We start from the raw sequence: 18,600 nt of genomic DNA on the forward strand, positions 1-18,600 counted from the left end.
GGCAAGAAAAAAAGACAGACACATCAAGGAACAGAGGAGACTGCTTAACTAAAAAAAAATAGTTTTCTTCATAGCTATATATTATTTCTACACTCTGAGAAGATTCCTATTTGGATAGCACAACTTTCTACGGTAAGACTGAAGCAGCAGCAAGCACCTGTGCATAAGACACTCTCTCTTATCTTTTACTCCAAGGTCGGTAACTCTCTTGGTTTAAAAAACCAAAACAAACCAACCATCGCAACCCTGTGTAGTCTCCTGAAATCAGCTCATTTACTAAACTGTGTATTAACATTCCCCTCTTCATCCTATACATTTAAAAAAAGGGGGGAATGGTTTGTGTTCCCTTCCCTCAGGGCTTGTCCCTTCTGCCCCTTAAAAAGGGAGGAACCACATGGCAGTGAAGAGAGCTCTTACCGTGCACGGAACGAGCCGTGGCTCAGCTTCAGAACGACATTTCTGTTATTGCAATGCTTGTCTGCCCATCGCTTTGCCTAACTGCATAAACAGAGTTCTTCAAACTTTCTCATACTCTGAATTCAAGAATGTGAAAAAACCAACACATTAAAAAAAAATACGTAATTCTGAAACAGGCCTCACGTGGCCAACAGAAAAACTGTGCCATGCTCAGTGCTTCAAAGAGCTGAATGATCAACTGAGTTGAGCATCATTCTTCTTAATATGCAACTGATCAACAGCAGAATGACACATTTGACTTTATTCCTTTCCTTGTATAAGCACAGAGTCAAGTGGGTGGACAAAGCACAAAGAACAGCCACTAACAAACTTTTAAAAATGAAGGATAAAAAAAAATACTTTTTTTTTTTGTTTTGTTCATTCATTTGCTCTTAAAACCAGCAAGAAACTGAGCACATCACTGCATGTAGCACACGTGCCCGAAACAGCTTTCTGCTGGATAAATCTCTTTGCTCCATACCATGCTGCCCTCTTCCTTCATACCCCCTGGAACAGATTATCTAAGTGCTACTACTTCAGAGCTGTTTGTGACAAGCAACAGTGTCAGGGCATTTGTATGTCATCTTTTATCTTTGCCGAGTCCCAGTGAAGGATTTAGCTGTAACCAAAATCCTATTATCAGACATCCTCCTGATGGACTTCTGTACCTGGGGACATTTGAGATACTACATCATAGTATCGAGGACCAGAAAACCAAGATACTTCTAAAGTAAGAGTCCAGATATACCATTATTAAAAACCACAAACTAATAGCATGAGCTGTTATGCCTAAAAAGTAAACAGTACTGTCAGAAATGAGGTATTTCCCCTTCCCTCCTAGATGTCAGTGTGATTCTGCTTACATGGGAGAGGAGGCAGCCAGGAAGATTAACAGATTTGTTTCTTTGAAACAAAAGTCAGACTAGTCTCAAAAGGAATTTGAGGTGGCAACTAAGTACCATCTTTCCCAGTGGAAAATATAAAAGGACTCCAATATTAATGCTCGAATTTCAGCAGTTCTGGCAGATGCAGAAGCTCCCAACAAAGAAGTGTTGAGTGGCAAGCATAAAAGAAAGAGTAATCTGATAAAAAGGCCCAAATTGCTGATACGTATCCCAACCATCACAGAATTTCAGGGTTAAATACTAAAATAAAAGATTAAAATAAAACACAACAGAAGGAAAATGAGCACACGCTGACACACTGAAAGAGAAACAGTACCTTCCTAGAGTCCACTGCAAAATCAGGTTGGCAAAACAAAACAGAATGTTACAAATTCTTACGAAAGAAGCAGAAGGTGACACAGAAATTGTTAGGCCATCACGATTCACATGTAGGTCTGCACCTTCGTTGCTAACTGCAGTTCTTGTTTCCCCACATCGGGAAGTAGAGAAAACAGAAAAGTTAGAGAGTTCAAAAAGTATATATTCCATACAACAAAAAGCATTCAAGGATTGAGATTGTTTGGTCTAAAAGAGGGAAATTATGAGAGTCTCTATAGAACAGCTGCTGGTTGTGTCTTCCAGGTATCAAATTAAATTAGCAGAATGCAGACTCAAACCAAAACGAGAAGGCTAAACTTTTTGTGTCAGGATAAAAACTTAGGTACTAGTTTAAAAATTGTCTATTAAATATCTACCTGGTTCAAGAAACCTTTCAACCAAATATACCTAGAGCCTGGGAGATTATTCAAGGCAAGTATTACTATGTCCTTGACTTAGTCTTATATCCTTCCCCAGCTAACTGCTAATGTTTATGGTGGGGAGCACACTTTTGCAGCAGATTTTCTGGGTCCCCTTTTCTTCTCCCAGAAAAACTGCAGCAGTGGCTAGAGCAAGCCTCTAGGTGACCTCCCAAATACAAAAAGCCATGTAATACAGATTGTTGTCACTACCAACTGTTAAACTGATAAGCACCAACACAACGCTTCATTAAATCCAGCAGGCCAAACAACCACTGGCCACCGTTGAGACAGGACACTTTGAAGGACTTTTGTTCTGATTCAGCAAAGCTGTTCCCGTGCCCTGTGGTTTAGCCAGGTACCATACTGGCATCTTTGAAACCTTTATCAGCACACGAGGAGCAGCATTAACGATCACTCTCAAAAATAGCTCTCAGACCTGCCATCCTTGAGTCAGCCCATCAATAAACCATTAGTAGTCACTCAGGACCTACTCCACAAACTCTTAAAACATTCATTATAAAACAAACAAAAAAAAAGAACAAAAGAAGGAACTTTTGAGAGAAGACCTTTGGGTTACATCAGCATCTTTCTACTTCAGTGAATGGGTTTGTTTAGCAAGTCTCCAGTCCCTTAACTGATTTAGCAATTCTCAGTACACGCTTCCAAACTGGCACCTGGCTCGTCAGCTCTCTTCCACTGTAAAGGCTGTAACTAAATTGATCAGACAGAGATTTAAAAAGGTAACGTGATAAGCATGGCTGGAAGCCAAAGGGCTGAGATTAGCCATTACTTGAAAAAATGCTTTCGAGTCAAAAATATTCAAGATACAAAAATATAAGGAAACTGAAAGATGGCAGCAACATCTTCTCAGGTCAGCATGTGACTGAAAGTCACATAGCCATGCACTTCCACACACTCATACTTACTGCCTTTTGCACCAATACAGACACATGAAACGGGAAGTTGTCATGCTAGAGTCTCACCACCATGCACAAGAAAGGGAAATGGAAGAGCCAATCTGAACAACAAAACAGGTACTGAACAGGTAGGGATCTAGGTTGCAGAGGATGCTACTAGGCAAGACCTGTCTGTGTGCACAGAGAACATTCCTACCCAAATAAAGCCAAGACAGACAAAAGCATTTAAAAACAAGACATGGTGGATTTTGATTTGGTTTGGGTGTTTTTATGGGGAAGAGGGGAAGAAGTGGAATGAAGTTTACCCATGTCAGAACTGAATGTATACCAGTGTAGGCTGTATAATGCCTGGAAGCAAAATGCCATCTCCAAGACAAGAGACAGAAGGAACTGAATACCTTCTTTTCATTTTAACAAACCCTAGGTTTAGGTAGTGAACTACCCTGCAGGTCAGGTGATGGACGCTATTTTACAGAGCATGCTAAAAGTACCTCTTAGTTCTTTAACACTTAAGCCAGTTTCTTTATGAAAGGGAATCAATTATATTTTAACTTCTGAGTAGCTGGCTGAGAACAGATAATAAAATGAAAACTACCACTGCACGCTTCAGATAACACACAAAAGAAAGCAAACAAATGTGCAACTTGCTAGCCAAAGAGTCCCTCCCTCGCTCTAAGAGAGGGTGAATGATTAGGTTTGCAAGTCCCCTTCAAAAAGACAGAATCAGAACTAAGAAACCACTCGTTTTCCAAAATAAAAAATCCCCTCTTACAGAAAAGTAGTCCAACACACGAAAAAAGATGACAAAAGACATGTCACCAGCAAGAGAGACAAATTATAAGCAAATCTGCAAGTAAACGAAGGAATCGTCTCTCTTCCCCCAACTTTAATTTTTTTTTTTACCTTTTTTTTTTTTTAACTGAAGGAGGAAGGAAATATCAAACATCAGACTCATACAATGGACTATCAGATGTTTCCCAAACCAAGTAATCTGACATATGGGCAGGAAAAAAAAAAAAAGAAGGGGGCAGGCTGGAGGAAGTAACAACCCGAGCAGAGTAAACTCTGGCATACTGAGTTAAAGAATGCAGTTCCTTTTCTTCCCTTATACAAAAAACTGTATTTAAGAGCTCAGAACTAGAACATTTTTGTACACCACATCGAAGCAGAATTGCTTAGTGAATACCAAGAACAGTTCACATAGTCGTTTTACATGTGTGTCCATCACTGACCTGCAAAGCAAACTATGCTGCCTGCCCAAATGGGCCCTGGCCCAGATTCCTGGCTCCAGGCTAGGAAGGTAGTAACAGCGCAGAAATACAATCAGACAGCCCTGGTTCTTTAACATCAACACTGTCTTGACCAGTGACATCAAATAAAGTTCAAATTGTTAGGCAGTCTGCCAAAATCCCTCAGCTCTTTAGAAAACCACCACCTCAAGAATTCTTTTGTATGAATCTTCCTTAATATAGAAAGTAGTAAATAAATCCACTACGTGACTGGTCATGTAGATCCTTTTTGCCAGCTTTCTTACCGTCATTCCTGCAAAGACTCCAGCAACTCCTGCCAGAAGGAAATTCTGGAAATTCACAGAGAGCTCAACTCAAAATTTTATTAAAATACACATGCAAAATTAAATAACCAGAAATACTGGGCTAAAAGTGAAGCCAGCAACTTCACAATTAACCTATTCTTTCAGCAAAGGTATTATTTTGTTATAAAAATACTTGACACAGTCGCTACAAGATGTTCCTGGAATGGATTTTATAACTCACCCAGAACCTCCTAAAAATTCAGTAATATGATGGACATACATGAACTGAGATTCATAAAAACCTGACACTAAAAGATTGCAGATACACTGGGCTAGATTTGAAAACTTCCTAGTAAACCAGAGACTCCAATAAGAAAAAGAGTCATGGGTTTATACTGCGACAAACCAATACGTTTTGAAACTTATGCCTCATAGCTGTTAGCTATGAATGCATCATTACCAAAAAACAAAGGTTGCCAATGCCTGGTCAGTAAGTACAGAACAGTTTTGCTCTAAATTTTGTTTTCAATCCTCTATTCTCACGAAATATTGTGTTTTATGTGCAAATACGGAGCTATAAGAATAGGCAACAACGAGGCACTGACCACAGCATAGCTCTTTTAAAACTAAAAGATGAATTAAATAAAGTTTTACTGAACAAGCTTTAAATTCCCTTCTCTAAGACAGAGATTGTGGTTACCTGGCCACTTTGATCTTGCCTCAATCCAGGCCGCTGCCAAAACTTGGTGGGGAGAGAGAGGAGTAAGAGGTACACAGAGCTGGCTAGGGAGTGAGAAGGGGGAAAAGTTTTTCACCAGGTCAGTTCCCTGATCCAGGCTTAAATGTGAGCTTATGAATCCTTTTGGGGTCACCACGGCATGGAAGAAGAGTGAAAGGGGAGGGAGAAAAAGGAGAGGAAAAAAACCCCACCTTTTATTCTGTAGTTAGTATTATTTTCTTTTCGTAAACAAGAATAGTACACTACACGACACTGCAACACTGGCTGACTAAAGAAAGCAGAGGTAAGTGCCTAATGAGAAGTGATACAGAAACAAGCATGCCACACCTTATAATAAAAATTACATTTTAGAAGACTGTCCATTTTTCTCCATTTTCATAAGCTGATGAAATACATTCCTTAGTATGGGGACAAGGTCTTTGTGTATGTTTGAGCTCATCTGTGTTAGTCACAAACATAAATATTGCCTAGGGGCACATTATACAACAGCAACACACAGTAAAATTTCCTGTCTCAAAGAAACAAAAGAGAGAACGCCACTAAAAGCTCAAGTCCCATTTCTATATGCACTACTGCAATTCTGTTCAGGAAAGTCAATTAAGCCACACACGACTCAATGAGAAATAACATTTTTTAACAGACTAAAGTAGGAAGTGAGAGTTGGGATTTATCAAAATTAATCACAACTCCCAGCAAAAGCCAAAGGAAAGACTGCTTAAACCTTTTAGATTTGTGAGATACTAAAAAACAGACATCATCGAAGTAAAATGCTAAGAACGCTCCCGATCTGAAAAGTTAAAACTTACTATATGGTATCAAAGCGGTTTATGTTCAGACGTCATTATCATTTTACAGTATCATACTGCATTAGATCATACTAATGCACGACTGCGTAACTAGCTGAAGCCACAGCAGGAAACGATGCAAGCTGTCATTCTTAGTATCACAGGCCTGTTATCCCTGTAGTATATACTTCACAACTGTGTGCAGAGGGAATCTAACACAATGTTTTAGTAATGTTTTGAGGTCTGTTAGAGCAGAACATTTTTATTAGCTGGTTTCTCTTTGAAACTACCAGTTGATGTCGGGAAACTGAGGGACAGAGGCCTATTTTTTTAAAGCAATACTTAGAACTTAAAATGAAAGCGGTATAAAAGCTTGGTCTGAGGAAGAAGGATGCCCCCATGTAAATACATACTCCATATAAACAAATCTTCTGGATTTGATTTGGGTTCTTCTGCTGAAAACACTTGTGCACTTTTAAAACTGGCAAGATAATACTAAAACAAGCTTGCTTCTAGTCAGAGCGGTATTTTTTTCATATTATTTGTGTTACTATGGCACCAACAAGTCGCAAATCCCACTGTGCTAGACTCTACACAAAAAAAGTGCACTACTCGCCCACAGAACAGTAAATGAATACACACAGACGTGAAAGAATATAAAAAACTGTACTTGTCAGCCTTAAAGGCAACAGTCTGAAAAGACCAACTACCAATTCAGTGTTATTAGGTTGTCTGCAGGATCCCACAAACAAGTTCAGGAAAAGGGTGTGTAGGACAGCAATGTAGTAAGTCTGTGGCCGTCAACTGGTAACCTTCCACAAATACAAAGGAACAACTAGAAAAAACCCCAAAAGATACTAATACATAACTTGATGATCCTGGTGTATATTAGAGTCAGGAGTCAGTACTGAATGAAAAACAAAAGGCAGAGAAGGAATGGGACTCAAGGCTTTGGAAGTGAAAGCACAGTAACTTTGAGGAGATGTACCAGCAAGGGAAGACAATGAAAGAATGCAGAAAGGTGCCACATGGTCCCAGCCACAGGATGCGAGAGAAAATTTGTAGCAGCATTCTTGATATATGAGCAGGGATGTTTTAGTCAAACCCCAATAAAAGGATGCTGCCATAACCAAGGCAGTAAAAGTGAAGACTGGGGGGGTGGGTGTAATTCCCTATACTGATCAAGGAAAAAGTGGAGGCAACAGGTTAAGCATTCTTGTCCAGTAAACAGAAAGCTTCAAACACGCATAGACGTTCAACTTAATACAAAGTATAACATTCCAGTAACGTTGAATTTTTTAGGTATTTAAAAAGCAGCACATCTGCACACACGCACCCCTTTACCAAGGCATAACATTTCTGAATAGAGATTAAAAAAATGAAAACAAAATCCATAACAATTCCCTCTTCATCGAGTGACCAAAGTTAATCAAGCTAACACATTCAGCAGATACATCTCATATGCATCACAATTTTTTTTTCCACCACTATAGTTCAAAAATTTCAGTTTCTTTAGATTTTTTCAAAAAAACTGCATTGTCAAGAAGGAAAATAATAGAAGAAATGTCTATATACAGGATTAAAGAGTTCCTTCTTTACGCTCTTTCACCTGAGGAAGTGCTCTCAGAAGCAGAAGGGGAAAAGAATTCAAGATCAAGTGAATCTGGAGGGGCTTGAGAACTGGGGTTATGATGTCAATACTGCACTAATTACATAGAAAAATCCAGAAATATGTGTTTTCAGACAGTATTACAGCAAGTGAAAATCATGATTCTTAAGATGTAGTTACCTAGAATTTTTTTTTTTTTAATACATCAGCCTAATATTTGAGTATTTTCTTAATCTTGATGTTCACAATACCCGTCTCACCAAAGGACTCGGGTTGTCACCAAAGTCAGAACACAGTCATTGGAGAAGGATTCACAGCCCCAGTGTATGTGTACATTCAGAAGATAATCAGGATTTCAAGAAAACCTCGCTCAAATATTTCTTAGTGGCTAGCTTGGGATTCTTCGGCATGCTTTGTCTCAAACTGCAAATGTCACTCCTGCGCACCTAATTTTCTTTGTGCAACATTCAGAAGAGGTTAGTTACCTAACACAGGTTCATTAATTCCACTCCCAAAGCTGGGCAAGCTAACAATGTCGCTCCATCCCAATCTGGGTCTATTTTCTTCAAACTCACACCCTAGTAGATATCATTAAACTATCGAATACTCTGACAGGACATAATAAAAGCCTACTGCTGAAGTGATTTAAAACCTGAAATAATCTTTTATTAGCAGCAAGCGAGCAAGCTTTCTAATGTAATTTTTCTACTTCTATCTTGTTACCTAATAAAATTCAGGATAAAGATAACTAAAAAAATCAAATACTTTTGGAAAACTGGAGAGGTTAATTCCATTTCTTAAATACATACGCATACGTAAATTCACATAAAATTTCAAACAAACAAAGAAGGTATCTACTATGTAGTGATCTAACATCCCGCATGCCAAAATAACAGCCTACTGCTTGGAGCACTGCATTTATGATAATACAATAAGCAAGAACGACTACCAGTTAATTTACTACTACTTATGGATTTAGTTGGGCAATCAACCATTTACTATGAAGTCCTTTATTGACAATTATGCAACGCCAAAGAGCACCTCACCAGCAATCTCTGCATTCCTAATCTTCACTTTCTGATGCCATGAAAAAGCTTTAAGAAAATAATTCAAATGCCATCTCAGATTTCCTTGACTCCTTTCAGTTTCGTTATGAAAATGGCAACAAAACTCACTGATCGAAGGCAACAACTTCTGTGCCTGTTTGCGAACTGGAAAAAACTAACAGCAGCAATGACCTTTACAGTTTGTAAATTTGCCTTTGAACATTAACTGGAACAAAGATACAGTTCCTACTAACCTGACCTTTCTGGCAGCAGGTTTCTGCAAGAACGCATTTAAACAAGTACTCACAACATCTTCCATACCAGCTTCTCTAAAGTCCTCTATAAATAGGTCTCACTTTCCAAGAACACAACCGTGTCTTTCCCAGGCTGAAGACTCCTACTCCTACAGTATCTAATCTTTCACCACATGAAAGCTACTCCAAATTTTAGGTCATTCCTGACACCCTTTGCCGTACTCTTTTTTCCAGCTCCAGCATATGAAACATTATGCAACTTCATCCCAATTTTCAGAGACTGACCTGTGCCTTGGATCCACCACAGCAGCTAAGCCAGACAGCTGAGGAAACATCTTCATACTTCATGCAAGCCCTCACCGTCATATGATTAACCCTTACTCACAGGAAAAATCTAATTCATTTCAGTAAGACTACTTTTATGATTAAGGATTATTCATAGGAAGACTGTTTGCCAGCTGGGTCTGAAGTTTTAATACAAAGCGTATTACCTCAGAGCATTTTGGCTCTAAATAGTTATTAGACAACTCTTAATTAGTATTTAAATAAACTGGCCCTTAACAATTGCTTATTAAATACTGTTTTGATAAACAGACATTCTTTTTCAGAAGCAGCAGCAGACATGTTGACTACCGTAAAAACAGAGTTAGGATAAATATAATTTCTTCTACTGCTGCGTTAGAAACATAGCCATTTCAGACAGAAAGTGTATTTTTAATGAGCAAGCCTATTAATCTGATGTGTATGCCAGTATAGACAAGTTTATATCCGAGGTGTATTCTGATGACAAATATGCAAACTGGCCCTTATATCATCTTCCTAAGAAATGCTTTACATTTAGAGTAAAATTCTAGATTTCTTTGCGTAGGTTGTTTGTGGCTTTTTTTTGCCTGACAGAGCGTACAAACATTAACCCATTTTCTAGAATGGCACTGAATTCCTGCTTCATTATAGAGCAACAGACAATACAGACAACAGACCTTTGCGTCACTACGTCCAGAGGGACACTTCATGAAACCCAACTGTGCAAGCCTGAGATCACACTCAGCATCTGGACATTCAAAGCTAACTTTAAAACCTTAACTTAAGACTGTGCCCTCCCCTCACGTGAAGTATTTTGAGCCAAGAACACTAAGGACCTCTATACTTTCTGGACATCGCTGATAAAAGAGAATCGGTTACTAAAAGCTTTTAGAAAACATTTTCCGTAAAAAGATTCAGAAGAAACAGTGGTACCTAGCCTCTCTCTAAAGACTGTCTACAGTCAACAGAAAAATAAGCTAGAAATCATGAACTGTTAAACCAACCGGAATCCACTACAGCAACCAGACTCACCACAGAGCTCTGGCTTTTCTGGGGTGGAGAGATACCGTTCCTTCTTAAACAAAACAAGTGTTTGTGGGAAGAAATATTACTTGAACATAAACAAACAGAATCACAGTAGATTATGACTATTTCAGAACTGTAATTCTCCAGTCAAGAACGTTTCTTTTTGATTCACACCCAAAACAAAGCCTGCGATAAAAAAATTTAATTGTCAACTTCTAGCAGCAGAATCAGTTTAAGATTTGTAATCCACTTCACTCCTAAAGAATTAATGAATTCCCAACAACAGTTGATTTAGTTTGTGCTTGTTTTTGTTGCGTTGCACTGAAAAAGTAAACGATTAGCAAAAGTTTCTCCAATTAGTAATCCAGACTACTGTAGCTTTAACACTTCATAAATTTTTAAATGAGTATGACAATTTGAGGTTAAAGGGTCAGTGGTGTTGGCCACGTATTTCCAGTCAGTATTTCCTTACTCAATATCTTTCACTGATACATAAATCCTAACAAATACTAATGTAATTTAAAATAAATCACCCTAATAGTTACTGTGTGTTTGTATATATGCTATATTAAAAAAAAAAATACTACTTTATTTGAAATTTTTTTTGCAAGTAGAACTAGAAAACAATAAAAACACTACAGTTTCACACATAGCACCACATTACAGGTATGGATAGCTCCCACAAAATTACACAGGAGATTAAAGGGTTGCACATTAAACTCATTATTATTATTAAACCCACTTGCAAAAGAATTTTGCTAAACTTTTTTCAATGATATTACAGGCCCATTTAAAATTTAATATTTCCTTAGTCTAGTAAGGTGGAATAAAAAGAGACCAAACCACAATAACTATGAAATAACTTCACTTTATAATTTATGCTAATCGCACGCCAACAATTATTTTTACCAGGGACAGATTTTCAGATTGCAGCTACATGAAAAGTTATGCGTCTCAAAAACCCTCTACTCAATTCTCCATTAATAAATGGGGACTTCACAACTCTCTTTCCGTAAAGGACAAACCGTTCACTACCTTGCTCTTACCATCAGATACAATTGTCTCCCTCATGCTTGCTGTTTTCTTTTTCTTACTGGGTAAGAGCAGTGTATCCAAAATCACCATAACAATTCCTGCATCTCGATACATATAGCACTGCTATATATTTATAAATATCAGAAAACGTCAAACAGAAGCATAGATACAGACTTATATAACCTAACAGTTCAATAAAAAGCCAAAGTAAGAACTGCACTTATTTTCACGGAAGAATCTCGGGATCAGTTTCCTAGCAGCGTAAGTGACTATGGCTCTTGTCCCTGATTCTTAATAGGTATGAGCAAAATAAAAACCAAACATAGGTACATTAAAAAAAAGAGGTAAAATAATGAACATACAGCAATAAAAGGTAAAAAACCTAAAACAAAGAGCTTGATGATTTGCATTTTTAATTAATTTTCTTTTTTTTCCCCCTAAATTCCTGTAAGAGAGCTAACAACAGTCTCTTCCTATTAGAAAAAGAACAACATATGCACCCACCTCCAGTTCTGGCAGAGCTCTGATGCGGGGAGGGGGTATCTACCACAAATCTTTCACACACACTATCCCCAAACTCACATTACAAGTTTTTGTTTCAACTATACCATACCATGCACTAAAAAAAGTCCCTCCTTCCCTCTGACACTATCCCTGGTAGCACTAGAAGGCTCCTGATGATCAAACAGTCCTCTCGCTCACTCAGCTGTCGCCCAGCCAGAAGGGATAATGTTCCTATATATGTCAGGTAAAATAAAGCACGGTATCTCCAAATGACTTTGCCCTTACACGGAAACAAATTCTTTTCTTGTTTTAAATTTAAATTACAGATCTGTAGCTAGCCAAAACTGATACCATAATTTCTGCAACATTAAACCACACAATACGAGTAGGAAGTTGTCAATTACCAGTAAGATGGGTAGACAGCATCTATGCAAAGAAGCTATCCAGCATACTACATTTTCAGCCACTGTTTTCCTTCAGAGAAGAAAAAACTAAAAGGCTTGGGGGGAGGGGAGGGGGGGGTGTTATCTCTTGCCCCCAGGCACGATCTACGCAAAGAGGAGACCGTGCTGTAACAACAGCTGACATGTAGTCACAAGAGCCCAGAGCGTAACTCCGACAGACAATCACACTACATGACTGTTCGCTGCTGCTGAAATGGCGTTTGTCATTGTGAAAGGAGAGAAAAACCTCACAGTTCGGTAGGCACAAAGCACACAGGGCACGGAGTGCCAAGGGAGGCGGGGAGAAAAGACTGTTTACCGGAGAAGATGGTCGCACATGCAGGGGACACACGATCCGTTGCCTCTACGCTCTCCTATTCGGAGGAGCGCAGCCGTGAGAGCAATACACACACCCGCAGCAAACCACGTTAAAGAGCAAAATAAACACGGGGAGCCGGGCCGGGGGAGGGGCCAGCGGAGGAGCAGCCCCACGGGCCCTGACTATAAAGCCCCTGGCAGCTGCACCCAACCGGCAAACTTGCTGTGCAGCGGAGCGCCCGTTTAAGCCGCGGCCGGAGCCGCCGTTCCCCACCCCCGGGCACTCACCAGCGAGAAGAGGTTCGAGTGACAGTCCTCCAGGCTGGCCCCGTTCGCCACCCAGTTCGCCGCCGCAGTCATGATCCTCGGCGAGCCCGGCCGCCAGAGCGGGGCATGTCTGAGGAGACGGGCCCGGCGGGGGGGGAGAAGCAGCAGGCACTCCTCGGTGCGGCCCGCGCCTCCGCTGGCCGGGGCGGCAGCCGCGGTCCGGCCCCTCGCCGCGGGCGGCCCGCGCGGAGCGGGGGAGCGCGGCCGGCAGGGGGCGCGCCGCGGGCGGGGGGGGGCGGCCCGGCCGCCGGGCGGGCGCCGAGGACGGGGCGGGCGCGATCCTCTCTACCCGTCCCCGGCCGGGTAATCCTCGAGCCGCGCGGGCCGGTCTGGCGGGGGCCCTCTCCGGCGGGGCGCGGGGGCGTCGCGGTCCAAGCGCCTCAGCACGCAGCGGGAGGGGGGAAGCCTTCTCCGGTCCTCCGGGCCGCCTCAGCACCGCCGGGGCGAAGAGAAGAAGGGGGGGGGGGCCCGGGGCCCTCCTTCCGCGTCCAGGTCTGGCCCCCCCCCGGCCAGGGCACACGTTGCGGCGGAGGGCGGAGGGGAAGGAGAGGGGAGGGTCTCCTCTCGCGGCCCGGCGGCGGCCCCCGCGGGACACGGGCCGGGCGGGGCGGGGCGGGGGAGGGTCCCGGTCCCGGCCCCGGGCAGTGGCGGCGGCGGCGGGCGGGGGGCGCTGTCTCGCGTGCCGGCGGAGGCCGTGTCCCCTCCCCTCCCCGCCCGGCCGCCCCTCGCTGCTGCCGCCGCTGGCTGTGGGTGGATGGTGTTTTCCTCCTCCTCCTGCTGTTGCTGCCGCCGCCGCTGCCGCCGCCTTGTTTACGCTCCGTGCGGGGCTCCCGGTGCTGCGGGCGGCGGGCGGCGGCCCCGGCCCAGAGAGGGAGCGCTGTCCCTGCCCGTCCTCGCCCCCCTCCGCCTGGCGCTGCCCGCCCAGCGGCCCCGCTCACCCGCTCCTCCTCACACACTCGCCTCTGCCTCTCTCCACTCTGACAGCAATGGCGGCCGCCAGGCGCAGCTCGCCTCGCCATTGGCCGCCGCCGCCCCACGTGACGCGCGCCGGAGGGCGGGGGCCCGGCGCCGGGGCTCCCCCCGGCCCCTCCCTCCGCCGCGGCGGCGCCCGCCGGGCCGCTGGGGGCGCGCGGGAGCGCGGCGAGGGCGGGCGCTGCGGCGGCGCCGGGGGAGGCCGCGGCGGCCGGCGGGGCCCGGCTGCCCGCGCCGGGGGCCGCGCCGCTCCCGGGGGCCGCCGGAGACGGCGCTGGCCGGGGAGCGGGCCCCGCCCTCCGCCGCCTGGGACGGGGCGAACTCGCTCGTTGCTGGCGCTGCCGGCGCGGCGGCCCGGGGGCTCTGCCGCGCCTGCCTTCGGCGCTCGCCTGCCGTCCCCGCCTCGCCTCGGCTCGGCTCGGCCCGGCCGCCCCGCGCCTCGGGGCACTCGCCGCCAGAAGATGTGATTTAAAAGAAGCTGTCCGGGGCGGGGGCGGCGGCGGGGCAGCGGCGGAGCCGCCGGCCGCGCCCGAGCCCGAGCCCGCTCCCATCTGTTGATCCGCTGCGCTTCGCCTCCGCGCTGCAGTTCGCACCGCGAAACGTCCGACGGGTTTTTCCGCGGCACCTGCGAATTTTCAAAGTCGTTTAAAACTGGCTTCGAAACGTATTTATTCCAATTTTTAAGTCGGGGCGTTCCCCCCCGAGAGCTCCCCTTTAAAAGTCAAGTTCAAGCCCAAGTTCTGCAGAGCGCGTAAAACACGACTTCGCATTCGTTCCATTAGAAACCGCTTCTAAGACATTGTGTATAGTTATTTTTTTATAAAAGGAACTCGAAAATACCTGAGTTAAATAAACAAATGAAACTCATTCCTGTAACAGCCATGGTCGGGAGAAGGAGAAAGGATAGACACAAAATAACAATAAATATTAAATACTTTGTTTAAAATACGTAATTCATAACAAATAATTTTTTCACTGTTCGTAACGACCCTTGGATCCTAACCAGTGGGAGCCTGATCTGCTCAGGCAGATTAAAGCTCACCTGCCTGAGTTTCCCACTGACAGGAGTGTTCCACAGGTGATACAAAGCAAATATTGCTGCTTAAAGGATGACGGTTGTTTAGCAATTCAGCTTAAGCTTTAATACAGACATGTAGCGTGTTTTCAGTGATCTGATTCAGTGGAAAAAGTTCTCCCTCTGTGCTCAATGGCAGCTTTCCTTGTCATGATTTTAATCTTACTTAGACATCTTTTTTGCAATTTACTTTTCTTCGCAATAAATTAAGATTAGCATCTATTCCAATGACTGAATGGAGTTTGTTTGTACTTACCTCATGGTAACAAATCTCTAACACAAACAAGCATCACAGCCATTTAGCTAAATTACGTACGCAGAGCGATAGATAGAATTTAGGCCAAAAGAAAATTTCCACCAAGACCGGTGTTCTTACCACGTGCATTCTTCGTCTGACAAATCCGATCCATCATGCCCCGTTCCCTTCACTGTCACACCGAACAGGAACTCTGTCTTGCAAAGACTGGGCCTGCATTAGCAAGAGGGAAAATGTTTTCAAACACACAAATCAAATACATTCAGTTACAATTGCAATGTATTTATTTTTTTACACCTATCAGTCAGCCAAACAAAGCCTAGACTCACCCTAGGGAGAGACTTTTATCCTCCTTAGTTCATCTAGGAGAATCAAAGTGGCACAAAGATGCTGTAAAAGCCCCAAACTGGTAAGGAGCAAAGCTGACAAAGAAGCCAAACTGCCATAGTCTGGAAATCACTTGCTACAGCCTGGCGCTCCAGAATCAGGGGAGTACTTTGGACCATATTACTCCCCTCCTTTTTGGCAACAAGTCTTATAAACAGGGAACACAATCTGACACTTGTAAATATGTCAAGCAATTGTGTATTAACCAACCAAAAAACACATCCTTCCGCATTAAAATAGTACAGTTCTTTGTAAATACACTGCGGCATCAGTTATCCATCCTACCACTAAACGACGCCTAGGGTACAACAAACCCTTTGATGAAGTATCCTTTCTATTTCTGGAATAAAAGAACATCCCTTGTCATGAAAAAATTATTTTCTTCTTATAGAAATATTTTGAAATTGAGAATCACGTTATTACTTATCCCAGAGAAAACTAACAATACTGTGCAGAATTAGAAACTGCAGAATTCACGTTTCTTCCACATGCTGCTTACCCTCCAAATGGTATTTCCAGTTGTCAGCATTCCTCTTCTGGATCTTTCAAGTAGAGATGACTTATGCTCGATTTTCTCATGAAAATGTGGGGTCTAACACATGATTCAGATCCATTTTCATGGAGAGAAATGTTAATATACTCACACCGTGCTGCTTTCGCCAATTTTCAGGATTCTTATGAACGTTAACTACTCCTTAAATTAAAAATCTTTTAGTATAATTAAATTACCTGTAATGGGTCAATGTTCTGAAGTTGAAGGGCTGCTGCTCGCATTTGTGACAGGCTACCGGTCAAACACTTTGACCACATCCTTGCACTGCAAAGTTCACTTTTTTTTTAAACTGAAAAAAGATAGCATCTCGTTAAGTAGTTTGCCAGTTACTTGACTTCATATTATGTTCAGCGATCATAGACAAGAGAAATCATTACAGTCTAATCATTCACTTCACAGTACCAAACCAGGAAAGTTCCCTTGCCGACTTCTGACAATAGTGTTACTTACAACAGAAATTGTTCCACTTACAGATATCATACACAAGTGACACTTGCCCATGCATAATTATCCTAGATGGTATGTGGTGGAACATGTTTCCCAACTCAAGGGTATTCAAGTTTTATTCCTTGTTTTCTTTTACTTCTCTTTAAAAATTGATCAATGAACACGAACAATAACATTAACAAAATAACCATTTTTCCGTAGTCGCAAGATACGGGAACTTCTTAATTAATTCTGCCAATGTATTAACTTGCAAGCTGCAATTCCAAAACTCAGACGCAGCACAGGGTTTCCAGGCTCCTGGAGATCAGCTGGGTCACACTGAGCCTTCACCGTACAGAGCTGATAAGCACTCTGGGAAGGAGCCAGTTACCGACCCTTACAAAATTAGCCCAAATAGTGATAGGCAAGCTTATTTTATTCTAGAACAACCTACCCCGAGCTTACAGTAATGATCAAACCTGTTCTTCAAGGAGGATGGCTCAGCAGTTTCGTAGACTTTGTTTTCACCAGCAGGTGTTGCTTATGCTTCAAACTAAACATGGAGGAAGAAACAAAGATGTCAGGAGGCTAAAGCAAAGCCAGAATGTCAAGCAGTTGCTTGGGTTTATTTTGTCTTAAAGTATGTCCACTTTGCTGTACTTTCAAGTACCTCCGATTTATGAAAAGAGTATTTACTCGAGGAATACAACTGGCCTGAGCACTAGATTCAGACAGGGCTCTCCCAGCTCTGGGTATGGAGAGTTTGGCCCTTCTTACACCAGTAGCAGAACTGGAGTTCAGCCAAGTTTTGTCAGTGTCAGAAAGCAGCAGTGTTTGACATTTCATGTCAAAGACAACTCATTTCTAGGTAAAATGTATTTTTCCACGTATTTGAGTTAGACATGGTTATTCACTAGCACAAATTCCAGCTTTGGCACTATAAGTAATGATTGTCTTGTGTCAAATTTAATCAAGTCATTTTTAGTGTTTTCTAAATTTTCCTCTCCAGTTGCCTACAATACCCAGTAATGGAAAGGATAGGGTGGGGGAGAATGATATGAGACCCAAATTATGAATATAATACAAGCAAATGGTCTTTAACTATTCTACATACCAAAAAGCAACAAAGAAAATAATAGTTTCCCTCCTGCTCTTCAGTTGCTCTTAAATAAATCCTACTCAAGTTAGTAATTTCATTGACGATTACTAAAACTCAAGTTCTTTGTCCATGTTTTATGTAGTTCGTTATTGCATGTTCTTGTAATATAGTGCAGATGAACAGCCTAATTTCAGGTATGTTTCCAGTGGTCTTATTGTTTACTTTTTATGACATTGCACTAATTTTTTAAGTGTTTTTTAATTGATCCAGTAATTACATTTTTTTGTTCAAGCGTTTATAAATAAGAACTCGTAATGATTTTGGTTTTAAACCAAAACCCTTTACTTCCACAAATTAAAGACTTAAGAGGGAAAAAAACCCAAAAAACCCAAACTTGTTCCCTGGCATGAAGAAATAAACAGCATCTAACTTTAACATAAAAAATAATAAAAAAATTTCACACATTAAATCCATACTAAAGAGTTCTTTTTAAAAAAAAAAAAACAAAAACAAAAAAAACTGATAATGTACAGATTGCCTGTAAACAAACATTTTAATTTTAATTTTATTAAGATACAGGAATGGCTACATTAGTAAGTTTATTTATTCCTCGTAAAGATAAAAAATTACCTGAGTTTTAAACCAAGATACTGATTTTCTGAAGGGATGGGTGCTTCTATCTAAGAGGAAAATAAATACATAAGTAAAAGATTCGTTTGTAGACAAGTTGTTCATGTGGCCCATAGCTTAAGTCCTGCTAGTGATTAGACTGTGGTCTTTGAATTGTCACCCTTGCTCACCATCGTTATCAATAAATACTGCAAGATAGATCCACGTAGTCTGTTTACAATC

General features: G+C 42.3%; 1 protein-coding gene across 1 annotated transcript in view; it reads right to left on the bottom strand.

Moving 5' to 3' along the window:
- Positions 1-13,090, bottom strand: part of MED13L (mediator complex subunit 13L) — a 206,036-nt gene extending 192,946 nt beyond the window's left edge. The window contains exon 1 of the mRNA XM_076353034.1: positions 12,942-13,090. Within this exon, the coding sequence (XP_076209149.1) occupies positions 12,942-13,013 (72 nt within the window). The 5' untranslated portion in view covers positions 13,014-13,090. The remainder of the gene's footprint in view (positions 1-12,941) is intronic.
- Positions 13,091-18,600: the final 5,510 nt, after the last annotated feature.

The sequence above is a fragment of the Aptenodytes patagonicus genome, chromosome 15 (assembly GCF_965638725.1).
Source record: "Aptenodytes patagonicus chromosome 15, bAptPat1.pri.cur, whole genome shotgun sequence".
In the NCBI taxonomy this organism is placed as follows: Eukaryota; Metazoa; Chordata; class Aves; order Sphenisciformes; family Spheniscidae; genus Aptenodytes; species Aptenodytes patagonicus.